This window comes from Lissotriton helveticus, chromosome 7 (genome assembly GCF_964261635.1).
Source record: "Lissotriton helveticus chromosome 7, aLisHel1.1, whole genome shotgun sequence".
NCBI classification, from domain to species: Eukaryota; Metazoa; Chordata; class Amphibia; order Caudata; family Salamandridae; genus Lissotriton; species Lissotriton helveticus.
This window is the reverse complement of record NC_136068.1, coordinates 435,595,319-435,610,205: the sequence shown is the minus strand read 5'-3', so window position 1 is coordinate 435,610,205 and position 14,887 is coordinate 435,595,319. Positions and strand designations below refer to the sequence as shown.

Sequence of the window (14,887 nt, the reverse complement as noted above, 5' to 3'; positions counted from 1 at the left end):
CAAGTACAGTCCTGGCCAAAGCAACAAAAAATACTAATTCCATCAATTTATTAAAAAACATGAGCCAGGCGACCCTCTCGAAAAAAAAGCTAGTTAACACAATTCTAAAAAAAATTAGACCCAATGGGGCGCCAGGGCTCAATGGCCTGCCAGGTTCCCTATTCAGGCAAGACATAGACTTCTGGACTGAAAACATGACGGTGCTATATACCGAATGTCGAATGACGGGGAATGTCCCGGATTCTTGGCGCGGGTCGCTCCTGCACCCCATTTACAAGAAAGGGCCGAAATCGAACCCACAAAATTACCGCATGATTGCCCTTCTTGATATCGAGGGAAAGGCCTATGCAAGCACCCTATTAGCGGACCTCTCAAACTGGGTCAACAAGGAGGGCCTTCTGCCCTTTTACCAAACTGGGTTCAGACCAGGAGCCTCAACAGTGGATAACATCATAGCGCTCTCATATCTAACATACAAGGCTGTAGCACGAAAATCTCTTCCCATCTTTGCCTGTTTCATCGATTACACGGCGGCCTTTGACGGCGTTGACCGCTCTATTCTGTGGCAGAAATTGGAAAACTGGAACATTGACCCTCATCTATTAAAAGCCATCATATCTCTATATTCGGGAACGTGGGTCAGAATCAAACTCTCAAATACAGCAGCCACAGAGAAAATCGATACCAATCGCGGACTGAAGCAAGGATGCGTCTTAGCCCCGATGCTATTCAACTTATATACTGCAGACATGGGAAAAGCTTTGACAGTAGCATCACTTGCAACTCCTCGGCTTGCCCACACTAAGATCCAACTTTTACAGTATGCTGATGATTTGGTATTACTAGATCATACTAAAATCGGGCTTCAAAAAGCGCTAACGTCGTTGGACAATTACAATGCAAAAAACAAACTGACTGTGAATGCAGCCAAATCAAAAATAATTATCTTTGGGTCTTTTCCGAAAAAAAAACGTATAAAATGGAGAATAGGAAGGCTGATGTTAGACTGCACACAACAATATAATTATTTGGGAGTTTGGCTAAGCGAGACAGGCGGACCGGGAGTTCACCTGGACAAAATACGGGCAAAAGGGAAATGCATCTCATACGCCCTTGGGAAGCTGCATGCAACTCTACACAGCCCTACAACAACAGCTATTCAAAGAGTAGTAAGGGCTAAGTTAATACCGTCTTTGAATTATGCACAGCAGGCCTTCCCGGGAAAATTATCCAATACCCTGGAAAAAATACATTGCTCGGCTTATAAAAAACTATTCCATCTACCCTCTTGCACCAGAAACACCTTAGTGCGGCTTGAATTTGACCTGAGGCAACAAAAATTAGAAGAATTGGCCCTAATGAGCAAATATTTTTACCTTACTACAGCGGCACCAGAGAATTCCTTGAAATTTAGAATAAAGAAAATTTTTCTGGAAGCAGGAAATCCGTGGTCAAACAGCCTCGCCGCCGCCAAAGAAGCCTTGAATCTTGCAGTGGATAATTGGGACCCCGAACTAATCAAATACTCTGCCATTAAAAGCGCGACAAAAAGACAGGTTCGGCTTTGCTCACGTTCAACTGACTTGGAAGCATTGGAAGCAAAAGGCTTCCATGAGTCCCTAATCCTCCCGCAGACAACACAGACTTCGAAACTCCATCTTACCCAAGCAGTGGGCAAACAAGCAGTCAATAGGATCCTATCGTTCAGATTACATCCTCTCCCCCTTCAAGATCTTTATCCCGCAAGGCCTAATGCGACAAGGCAGTTCGAGTGCCGCCTATGCAAATATAAACAAGAGAGTTTCGCACATATCCTATTTTGCTGCCCAGGGCTGTCTTCTGAGCGCACCCGCTATTTAAAGCCAATTTTACTTAGACACAGAATTGGATCTATAAAGGAAGCCATCTACCATTTATTCACAATGGAAACAGTGAAGGACATGGCTGTGTTTAGTAAATTTATCCAACAGGCACGCCAGAAACTGATAATCCCACACAGTTAGCTCATTAGCCTGGAACAATGACTCTTAAATCTTCGTGATTGGCAGAAGTAGACTAACGAATCAAGTTTTTAATTTTTCTGTTTTGTTTTTAATGACTTTTACTTAAAATTGTAATCGTTGTGTGATTCTATATTTAATGGTTTTGAGTAACCACAAATAAAATTCTTATTCATTCATTCATTCAGTGCACCCTCCCACCAGGCACACACACCACCAGCCATCAGTGCACAATTTCTACAGGCACACACACCACCAGCCATAAGTGCACATATCAATTGTTAACGCATCCACAATTACCTATTTTAGCAATCGCAATATGGTGCACTTTACTTTTACACATATTCATCTAAAGCGCAGCATGCCACCATTGATACAATTCCAATCCAACCCACATAATTCCACTACACACCACATGCATACACTCCATAACACATGGCTAAAAGACATTGCCATTTACAATGCCATTAGCTCTAACTCAAATAAATCCGAGACCTATTGCATTTCCAATGCTTGTATTTTGGTGGCATAGATGCGGTCTCTGTTGTGGTCCAGGGCTGCCACAGACTCCCTATCCTCTGCTGTGCGCTTTTCTCTTGTTACTGTGTTTTACTTTCTAAAGGTGCCCTGTGACTCCTGCAGCTTAGAGGTAAGGAAGAGTGCTTATGTGAAGGACCACTCTGGTGGCCCTTGAGGGTCAGGCACTCTTCACTAGCTCATGGTGTCCAATTAGGGAGCACAGTTAGCTAGCCCCCAGTATCTTTATGTGCTTGTGCCCTCGCTGTTTGCCATGTATCGTTCAAGTGTGCATGGTAGATTTTTAGGTAGATTTGGCTCAGCGGGCTCACCTCCGCCATGTTGAAGTCGGGCACTGCAAGTTTAGTGGCTCCTTCCGTGTCTCCGTTGTCACAAGGGACCCCCAGAGCCTTCTTCAGCCTGCCTGAGTCTTGTAAAATGAAGCGGGAGCCCCCGCGTACCTCCAGCGCCCTCGGAAGTTCCCCAAGCTCGTCAGTCTCTCCCGGAGTTCACCGCAGGTTCGTCTCCCACTGCGAAGCCTGCCGTCGTTAGGCAGCTCCACAGGTACCTTCTTGGCAGCTGGGCGGAGTCGGTTGTGCTGCGGGTCGCGTGACTACGCGGTCTCCTCGCGGTGGTCCCCTGTCCCGGCAAAGAAGTCCTAATTAGATCGAGCAGCTACGTGCCTCCATTTTGGACTTCATCCCTCGCCTCCGTGCTCCGGGCTGTCCAGCGATCGCGGCTGTGTTCCCGATCGGCCATCTTGCGCCTGGAGTGTGTTTTTTTTAATTGTGTTGCAGCTCCGTTGTAAAGGTTGTGTTTGTTTTCTTAGTTTTGTTCAGGCTTCAGTTCCATCATATCTTGATTAAGCTTGATCCTCAGGGTCTTCTTTATCTACACAGTTGGCCCTGTCTTGGCTTCTGCGTTGGCAGGCTTGGAATGCACAGGCCTTCTGTGTCTGTGAAAGTAAACCTACTTGCCCAGTATGAGTTGGAGCAAGCTGACCTTATGTGACTCTGAGCCTGTCTACCCTAGGCTCACTTTGAGCGTGGCCTCACTAGCATTTTTAGTCTCTGATGTTACTGGGCCACTTGAGTCCTTCCTCTGTTGATCTTAGTGTAAGCTTTACAACACTAGACCTTTAATGAGCTTTGCTGTGTTGTAACTTGCATGAATATGTCTATACCGACTGTTCTTTTAGCTTTTATGTGACATTTTTAGGTCTCGCTGAGCCAGCGCGTGCACTGCTCTGCGAGACATTTAGTTAGTGGCATTTCAAAGTGCTACCACCAGCTTTGCTTGGTCACCAGCTTGCGGTCACACGCGCGTGCACGTGCGCAGCCGCCATCTGGCTTTCTGCATTCCAAAGGCTTTCCTTTCGAATGCTCCTCCCCCACCACAGAGCACGTCCAGCTCCTCCCGCTGGCTGCTACTCCGGGCGCCATCTGGCCACTTTCACTTTAATGGCCATGGGCCGCGTCACTTTTTGCCCCTCCCGCAATCAATTTCAATTCCCTCCCCCTCCCAGCGATCACTTCCTGTTTTCCTTAAACTGAGAACACACTTGGGCAAGCAGTCGTTCAGTAAATTACACTGGAAGTTGGATCCATTGATTTTTCTATTTATTATTTCCCATATTACGAAATTGAATACCCAATGAAGTAAACTAAAAGCTAAGACAGCAGCAGCTTCCTTACGGCTGCAATGCTTGCATGCCTCAATTGATTTTGTTTTTTTTGTGTTTTTGCAAACAGTTGAGTGCTATTCTTTGTACAGTCTTCGACCCACAGAAGAGCCATTATTACAGTTTTATTTCATTCACTTTAACATTTTGGGAACTGTGTCTTGGGACTTCAATTGATTTTCCTGCTGTCGTTTCCCGCTGCTTTTCAGTGGGTCCCAGAACGAACACTGCAGGATCCATAAACCAGCTGTACCACGTGGTATATTGGGTGCAGTGATTGTTGGTACACTGCTACTTGACAGAAAAGGTCTTCCATAGACTTGAAGCTCCTAACGAAAGCCTGTTGCCCCATAAGGGCAAAGCAGTGTGCCGGATTGGAGAGTCTTGTTTTTTATTGCACCTGTGTGAGCTAAATATTTATCAGAAGATGTTGGTGTTTGCCATTTCGTAAGACTTTTTTTAAATTTTATTTTACGAGCGCTAACATCCCAATCGTTCTTTAAAGAATTAATTTTAATTGCGCATTTGAAACGTTTTAATATCATACATTCCCTTGAAATGACTCTGCCAGTTCAGAAGAACACTACCCCAATTGGAGAGTTATAGGCCACGTTTCCATATTATTGCTGGCTGGCTGACTGAAAGGAAGATGCTGAAAGAGTTCCCCCGTCCTTTAAGTGAGCATATCCGCCGGTGTGCCTGGAGTATTTATTATAGCAACTGTCGGTAGAGGGCGCCATTTCTGATGTAATGTGAAAGGTATGTTAGTAGATATAGAGACACTGAGAAGTGGGTTTCATGACCATAGCAGTCCTAGTATTCACTGAGGCTTAAAAGCCGGAGTGGTTTATCTGCCACTAAGAAAAATAATAATTTTCAGACCAATATCCAAATGTGTCCACATGTCGCCTTTCCCGCTGTAAAGAAACCAGTGAAGCTTGCCAGTCTCCTTGGAATTACATAGTTCAACCCTAGCCCGAGACTAAACCCCAAGTTGTCTCTTACAAAGCATAAATAAACCTAGTGTGTTACTACCAGCCAGAGTGCGCTATTAAATGTACTTTTCAAAAATGGGGGCACTTGGAATGAGAGTAAAGTGTTCATAATACGACTGTTATTAGACCCTCTCCGTCAGATGTCTTTGGGTTTCATTGTTTGAGAGAGAAGTTAAGAATATACCGTACTGAGTACCATTTCTGTGAGTGAGCAGCTAAGCGTCCAATCCACATGCTGGCAACCTCACTACACATGTAGGTTAACATCACTGGCCTTGACAGGTATCTTCCAAGAGGCTAAAGGTGCCTGGCTTACACATCTTCTTGCCGAATCCCTGACATGTTGTCAGCTAAATTAGTTGCCTTGTTCCAGGCCGCCATCTAATCGAGTCTGACAGATTGCCTTCCTTGAGATGTCCAGTGTGTGATTAAGACAGTCGCTCCTTATGCAAAATTTCTCTGTGACCGGTGTCGCTGATCATTGCACTCCGAGCTTGAGCAGTCACCCTCCCAGGGCATAAGTTGATGGACTGTGTCACAAGCATCTTCAGAGTGTAGAGCCTTGCTTTTCCTCTGGTGCCCTTTGTCTCCATCACAACCTGAGGAGTCTTAATGCCTGACTCTTTCCTCACACTGACAGCCAACTGCTGATTGTTAAGAGAAAGAGAGGGAGGTCCGAGCAAGCTTGCAAGTAGCCCCTTTGAATCCATAGTGCTTTTGGCAAGATCAGTCACATTCTCAGACATAGAAGGACGCATAAGAAAGTAGCACGGGCACTGAAAAGTACCAGCAAGGACCAAATGTTTGTCCTGTTGATTTCTAGATCTCATATTGATGGTCAGTAGCTCCAAAAGTGGTTCAGCACAAAAATTTGTAGCACTTACCCTCCTCACTCTAACAGAAGACCCTAGAGTCACTGATGTGTGCACAAGAGTTTCTGGTCCAGTTCAAGGCTCCATGCTCCTGTTTGGTCACTATTTATCCAGCCGTTATACTCCCCACTCTTTTGCTTCAGTGTTCCCTTCTGGCTACCCTCTGTGGATTGCATGCCTACAGGTCTCAAACATGTGACTTATTACACCAGTAGCAGCTTGTTTTTTAATCTGCCGGCCGCTGTTCTCATTGCAAGCTTGTTTGGTGTGTGTTATCTTATTCGTGCTAGGTTTGTCATTGTAGCTTGACAATGCTGGGTTAGCTTAGCCAGGCTAAACTTTTGTTAACAGCCTAGCTGCACTGTACCTCCTGTTCCAGTCCGGCACTGCTAAAGTGTCTGTGTTTGTTTGACCATGCCGGGCCTCATACTTATTTTGACATACTTTTTATTTTGCTTACTAACTATCCTATGTTTTGTTTTTCAGTCGGGTGCTGCTGCCCATTTCAGTTGAGGAGGTGAGTATGATCATCTGTTTCATGATTACAGTTCAGATTTTTGTGAATTGGATGTTTTGCCCAGTGAATCTGTATACCAAAGCAAAATGATTCTGCTAGAAGCAATACATCTTTCTATCTAAAGAAACGTCCTTCTCTTTGCTTCAGCCATTTCCCTCGCTATGCTTCTGCTTGCTTTCACTCTTTGTTCTTAGTCATGGTTCCTGTTGGTACCTAAAGGTATCTGTCTGCCATCCCTCAGTCACCTGGTTTCCTGACAAGCAATTTTAGCAGTACCTGTATACAAAGAAACAGGGAACTTTGTGTTTATCTAATTGCTGTCTCTAGTAGCAAGGTTGCCTTCAAAAATCAAGATTCCCTCCATAGGAGTTACGTTTAAGAAGGCTTAAATAGTGCTTGCAGCGCAGAACACAAGCAAACAAATGTTGTAATAGAACATGTTTTTCCTGGAAATTAACCTATTCGGTGCTGAGGACGTCCTGGAGCCTTCCTCAGCACCAGTGCCAACGTTCGGAGGACTGCTGCAGACGGGATTTGCTGCCTCGGGTGCTAGGACGGCCTAGAGCCGTCCTAGCACCCGAGACAGCATATCCCTCTGATGCCAGCACCAATGAGATTTCCTTAAATGTATTTTATCCACAAGAGTTGAGAGAGAGGTACCCTAGCACTTGAAGCAATACACCCCCCTGAAATGCAATTGTCACGCTGACATAATCTCAGAGAAAGTGAAATGAGGCTATTTTCACTGCGTCGATGCTCGGGGGCATATCTCGGCCCACTGGTGCAGGTGGAAGCGGTATCATTGGAAAGAGGAAAATCATCCCTTTTAAATGGAACCTTCCCTAGAGATTTTCTGCCTGGGGCCACTGCATGAGCATGATTTGAAAACATAGATCTGCACAATAGAACCCCAGGGATTATGTTTGGCAGCAGTGGGCATGTGCTCCTTCCCCAGGTCCAAATACCCCTGCCCCAATCGCCAAATCAGATCTTTTTTGTAACCGGAAATGTTGATGTCTCCACATTGTATTTTGGGGCCTTCCCTATTGCGGGCACTAACCTACCCACGCAAGTGTGGTACCACTCTTACAGGGAGACTTGGGGTAGTGCTTGATCGTACGAAATGTGTGGCTTCATATCGTTTTCAGAAGTTTTTTTCGCAGATATATGAAAAAATGCGAATTTTTTAGTCGAGGTTTGGGGTTAGCAAAGGTTTTCTGGGTAAGAAAACCTGGTGGAAGAGATAAGTCACCCCACCCTGGATTCCCCTATGTGTCTAGTTTTACAAAATTTACAGGTTTGTTGGGTTTCCTTAATTGCCTGCTCAAACAAGCATTAGAAATGCAATCGGGCTCGGATTTATTTGAGTTTGAGCTATTGGCATTGTAAATGCCAATGTATTGTTGCTATGTGTTATGGAGTGTGTTCATGTGGTGTGTACTGCCAGTGATCTCCTTGTGAGTGTGAGAATATTGCACCGTTACTGCCTGTGATGTCCTTCTTGTGAGTGTGAGAAGCTTGCACCTCTGCTGCCTGTGGTCTCCTTGTGAGTGTAAGAAGCTTGCACTGCTGCTGCCTGTGATGTCGTTCTTGTGAGTGTGAGAAGCTTGCACCGCTGCTGCTTGTGATGTCCTTCTTGTGAGTGGGAGAAGCTTGCACCTCAGCTGCCTGTGGTCTCCTTGTGAGTGTAAGAAGCTTGCACAGCTGCTGCCTGTAATGTCCTTCTTGTGAGTGTGAGAAGCTTGCACCGCTGCTTCTTGTGATGTCCTTCTTGTGAGTGGGAGAAGATTGCACCTCAGCTGCCTGTGGTCTCCTTGTGAGTGTAAGAAGCTTGCACAGCTGCTGCCTGTGATGTCCTTCGTGTGAGTGTGAGAAGCTTGCACCGCTGCTGCCTGTGAGTATGAGAAGATTGCATTGTGCATCTCTGTGCTGTGCCTGTTCTTTGTAAGGGACTCTTGCTCTGTTGCTGCTGCTGCCTTGGCAAAGTACCTGCTGTGAGTGTGTAAGGGAAGCTTGCACCACTGCTGTTTGTGATGTCGTTCTTGCGAGTGTGAGAAGCTTGCACCTCTGCTGCCTGACGTCTCCTTTTGAGTGTAAGAAGCTTGCACTGCTGCTGCCTGTGATGTCGTTCTTGTGAGTGTGAGAAGCTTGCACCGCTGCTGCTTGTGATGTCCTTCTTGTGAGTGGGAGAAGCTTGCTCCTCAGCTGCCTGTGGTCTCCTTGTGAGTGTAAGAAGCTTGCACAGCTGCTGCCTGTAATGTCCTTCTTGTGAGTGTGAGAAGCTTGCACCGCTGCTGCCTGTGAGTATGAGAAGATTGTATTGTGCATCTCTGTGCTGTTCCTGTTCTTTGTAAGGGACTCTTGCTCTGTTGCTGCTGCTGCCTTGGCACAGTACCTGCTGTGAGTGTGTAAGGGAAGCTTGCACCACTGCTGCTTGTGATGTCCTTCTTGCGAGTGTGAGAAGTTTGCACCTCTGCTGCCTGTGGTCTCCTTGTGAATGTAAGAAGCTTGCACTGCTGCTGCCTGTGATGTCGTTCTTGTGAGTGTGAGAAGCTTGCACCGCTGCTGCTTGTGATGTCCTTCTTGTGAGTGGGAGAAGCTTGCACCTCTGCTGCCTGACGTCTCCTTGTGAGTGTAAGAAGCTTGCACTGCTGCTGCCTGTGATGTCGTTCTTGTGAGTGTGAGAAGCTTGCACCGCTGCTTCTTGTGATGTCCTTCTTGTGAGTGGGAGAAGATTGCACCTCAGCTGCCTGTGGTCTCCTTGTGAGTGTAAGAAGCTTGCACAGCTGCTGCCTGTGATGTCCTTCGTGTGAGTGTGAGAAGCTTGCACCGCTGCTGCCTGTGAGTATGAGAAGATTGCATTGTGCATCTCTGTGCTGTGCCTGTTCTTTGTAAGGGACTCTTGCTCTGTTGCTGCTGCTGCCTTGGCACAGTACCTGCTGTGAGTGTGTAAGGGAAGCTTGCACCACTGCTGTTTGTGATGTTGTTGTTGCGAGTGTGAGAAGCTTGCACCTCTGCTGCCTGACGTCTCCTTGTGAGTGTAAGAAGCTTGCACTGCTGCTGCCTGTGATGTCGTTCTTGCGAGTGTGAGAAGCTTGCACCGCTGCTGCTTGTGATGTCCTTCTTGTGAGTGGGAGAAGCTTGCACCACAGCTGCCTGTGGTCTCCTTGTGAGTGTAAGATGCTTGCACAGCTGCTGCCTGTAATGTCCTTCTTGTGAGTGTGAGAAGCTTGCACCGCTGCTGCCTGTGAGTATGAGAAGATTGTATTGTGCATCTCTGTGCTGTTCCTGTTCTTTGTAAGGGACTCTTGCTCTGTTGCTGCTGCTGCCTTGGCACAGTACCTGCTGTGAGTGTGTAAGGGAAGCTTGCACCACTGCTGCTTGTGATGTCCTTCTTGCGAGTGTGAGAAGTTTGCACCTCTGCTGCCTGTGGTCTCCTTGTGAATGTAAGAAGCTTGCACTGCTGCTGCCTGTGATGTCGTTCTTGTGAGTGTGAGAAGCTTGCACCGCTGCTGCTTGTGATGTCCTTCTTGTGAGTGGGAGAAGCCTGCACCTCAGCTGCCTGTGGTCTCCTTGTGAGTGTAAGAAGCTTGCACAGCAGCTGCCTGTGATGTCCTTCTTGTGAGTGTGAGAAGTTTGCACCGCTGCTGCCTGTGAGTATGAGAAGATTGCATTGTGCATCTCTGTGCTGTGCCTGTTCTTTGTAAGGGACTCTTGCTCTGTTGCTGCTGCTTCCTTGGCACAGTACCTGCTGTGAGTGTGTGAGGGAAGCTTGCACCACTGCTGCTTGTGATGTCGTTCTTGCCAGTGTGAGAAGCTTGCACCTCTGCTGCCTGTGGTCTCCTTGTGAGTGTAAAAAGCTTGCACTGCTGCTGCCTGTGATGTCGTTATTGTGAGTGTGAGAAGCTTGCACCGCTGCTGTTTGTGATGTCCTTCTTGTGAGTGGGAGAAGCTTGCACCTCAGCTGCCTGTGGTCTCCTTGTGAGTGTAAGAAGCTTGCACAGCTGCTGCCTGTGGTGTCCTACTCACTACTCTACTCTACTCACTACTGTACTCACTACTCTACTCACTACTCTGAACTCACTACTCACTACTCTACTCACTACTCTACTCACTACTCTACTCACTACTCTACTCACTACTCTACTCACTACTCACTACTCTGCACTCACTACTCTGCACTCACTACTCTGCACTCCCTACTCTACTCACTACTCCCTACTCTACTCACTACTCCCTACTCTACTCACTACTCCCTACTCTACTCACTACTCCCTACTCTACTCACTACTCACTACTCTACTCACTACTCACTACTCTACTCTCTACTCTGCACTTACTACTCACTAATCTGCTCACTACTCACTACTCACTACTCTACTCACTACTCTACTCACTACTCTACTCACTACTCTACTCACTACTCTACTCACTACTCTACTCACTACTCTACTCACTACTCTACTCACTACTCTACTCACTACTCTACTCACTACTCTACTCACTACTCTACTCACTACTCTACTCACTACTCTACTCACTACTCTGCACTCACTACTGTACTCACTACTCTGCACTCACTACTGTACTCACTACTCTACTCACTACTCTGCACTTACTACTCACTACTCTACTCACTACACTACTCACCACTCACTACTCTGCACTCACTACTCTACTCACTACTCTACTCACTGCTCTACTCCATACTCTACTCACTACTCCCTACTCTACTCACTACTCACTACTATACTCACTACTCCACTCTCTACTCTGCACTTACTACTCACTACTCTGCTCACTACTCACTACTCTACTCACTACTCACTACTCTCCACTCACTACTCTACTAACTACTCTACTCACTACTCTACTCACTACTCTACTCACTACTTTCTACTCACTACTCTACTCACTACTCACTACTCTACTTACTACTCACTACTCTACTCACTAATCACTACTCTCCACTCACTACTCTACTCACTACTCTACTCACTACTTTCTACTCACTACTCACTACTCTACTTACTACTCACTACTCTACTCACTACTCTGCACTCACTACTTTACTCACTACTCTACTCACTACTCTACTCACTACTCTACTCACTACTCTACTCACTACTCTACTCACTACTCTACTCACTACTCTACTCACTACTCTACTCACTACTCTACTCACTACTCTACTCACTACTCTACTCACTACTCTACTCACTACTCTACTCACTACTCCCCACTCTACTCACTACTATACTCACTACTCACTACTATACTCACTACTCTACTCACTACTCTACTCTCTACTCTGCACTTACTACTCACTAATCTGCTCACTACTCACTACTCTACTCACTACTCTCCACTCACTACTCTACTCACTACTCTACTCACTACTTTCTACTCACTACTCTACTTACTACTCACTACTCTACTCACTACTCTGCACTCACTACTTTACTCACTACTCTACTTACTACTCACTACTCTACTCACTACTCTGCACTCACTACTTTACTCACTACTCTACTCACCTCACTACTCTACTCACTACTCAGCACTCACTACTCACCTCACTGCTCTACTCACTACTCACTACTCTACTCACTACGCACTACTCTGCACTCACTACTCACTACTCTGCACTCACTACTCACTACTCTGCTCACTACTCTACTCACTACTCACTACTCTACTCACTACTCTGCACTCACTACTCACTACTCTACTCACTACTCTACTCACTACTCACTACTCTGCACTCACTACTCTACTCACTACTCTACTCACTACTCCCTACTCTACTCACTACTCACTACTCTACTCACTACTCCCTACTCTACTCACTACTCACTACTCTACTCACTACTCACTACTATACTCACTACTCTACTCACTACTATACTCACTACTCACTACTCTGCACTTACTACTCACTACTCTGCTCACTACTCACTACTCTACTCACTACTCTCCACTCACTACTCTAATCACTACTCTACTCACTACTTTCTACTCACTACTCTACTCACTACTCTACTTACTACTCACTACTCTACTCACTACTCTGCACTCACTACTTTACTCACTACTCTACTCACCTCACTACTCTACTCACTACTCACTACTCTACTCACTACTCAGTACTCTGCACTCACTACTCTACTCTACTCACTACTCACTACTCTTCTCACTACTCTTCTCACTACTCTACTCACTACTCTACTCACTACTCTACTCACTACTCTACTCACTACTCTACTCACTACTCTACTCACTACTCTACTCACTACTCTACTCACTACTCTACTCACTACTTTCTACTCACTACTCACTACTCTACTCACTACTCTACTTACTACTCACTACTCTACTCACTACTCTGATCTCACTACTTTACTCACTACTCTACTCACCTCACTACTCTACGCACTACTCACTACTCTACTCACTACTCACTACTCTACTCACTACTCACTACTCTGCACTCACTACTCACTACTCTACTCACTACTCACTACTCACTACTCTACTCACTACTATACTCACTACTCTACTCACTACTCTGCACTTACTACTCACTACTCTGCTCACTACTCACTACTCTGCTCACTACTCACTACTCTACTCACTACTTTCTACTCACTACTCTACTCACTACTCTACTTACTACTCACTACTCTACTCACTACTCTGCACTCACTACTTTACTCACTACTCTACTCACTACTCTTCTCACTACTCTACTCACTACTCTACTCACTACTCTACTCACTACTCTACTCACTACTCTACTCACTACTCTACTCACTACTCTACTCACTACTCTACTACCTACTCTACTCACTACTCTACTCACTACTTTCTACTCACTACTTTCTACTCACTACTCTACTCACTACTCACTACTCTACACTCTACTCACTGCTCACTACTCTACTCACTACTCACTACTCTACTCACTACTCTGATCTCACTACTTTACTCACTACTCTACTCACCTCACTAATCTACTCACTACTCACTACACTACTCACTACTCTGCACTCACTACTCACTACTCTGCACTCACTACTCACTACTCTACTCACTACTCACTACTCTGCTCACTACTCACTACTTTACTCTCTACTCACTACTATACTCACTACTCACTACTATACTCACTACTCTGCACTTACTACTCACTACTCTGCTCACTACTCACTACTCTACTCACTACTCTACTCACTACTCTGCTCACTACTCACTACTCTGCTCACTACTCACTACTCACTACTCTACTCTACTCACTACTCTACTCACTACTCTGCACTCACTACTCACCTCACTACTCTACTCAGTACTCTACTCAGTACTCTACTCACTACTCTACTCTACTCACTACTCTACTCACTACTCTACTCACTACTCTACTCTACTCACTACTCTACTCACTACTCTGCACTCACTACTCTACTCACTACTCACTACTCTACTCACTACTCTGCTCACTACTCACTACTCTACTCACTACTCACTACTCTACTCACTACTCTCCACTCACTACTCTACTCACTACTCACTACTCTACTCACTACTCTACTCACTACTTTCTACTCACTACTCTACTCACTACTCTACTCACTACTCACTACTCTACTTACTACTCACCTCACTACTCTGCACTCACTACTTTACTCTACTCACCTCACTACTCTACTCACTACTCAGTACTCTACTCACTACTCACTACTCTGCACTCACTACTCAATACTCACCTCACTACTCTACTCAGTACTCACTACTCTACTCACTACTCTGCACTCACTACTCACTACTCTACTCACTACTCTACTCTACTCACTACTCTACTCACTACTCTACTCACTACTCTACTCACTACTCTACTCACTACTCTACTCACTACTCTACTCACTACTCACTACTCTACTCACTACTATGCACTCTCTACTCACTACTCTACTCACTACTACCTACTCTACTCACTACTCTACTCACTACTCTACTCACTACTCTACTCACTACTCTACTCACTACTCTACTCACTACTCTACTCACTACTCTTCTCACTACTCTTCTCACTACTCTACTCACTACTTTCTACTCACTACTCACTACTCTACACACTACTCACTACTCTACTCACTACTCTACTCACTACTCTACTCACTACTCTACTCACTACTCTACTCACTACTCTACTCACTACTCTACTCACTACTCTACTCACTACTCTGATCTCACTACTTTACTCACTACTCTACTCACCTCACTACTCTACTCACCTCACTACTCTACTC

The 14,887-nt window shown here is 45.6% G+C and overlaps 1 protein-coding gene across 1 annotated transcript in view; it reads left to right on the top strand.

Moving 5' to 3' along the window:
- LOC144768560 (phosphatidylinositol transfer protein beta isoform-like) overlaps positions 1-14,887 on the top strand; it is a 372,071-nt gene that overhangs the window by 93,724 nt on the left and 263,460 nt on the right. The window contains exon 2 of the mRNA XM_078652332.1: positions 6,551-6,581. Coding sequence (XP_078508458.1) covers positions 6,551-6,581 — 31 coding nt within the window. The remainder of the gene's footprint in view (positions 1-6,550; positions 6,582-14,887) is intronic.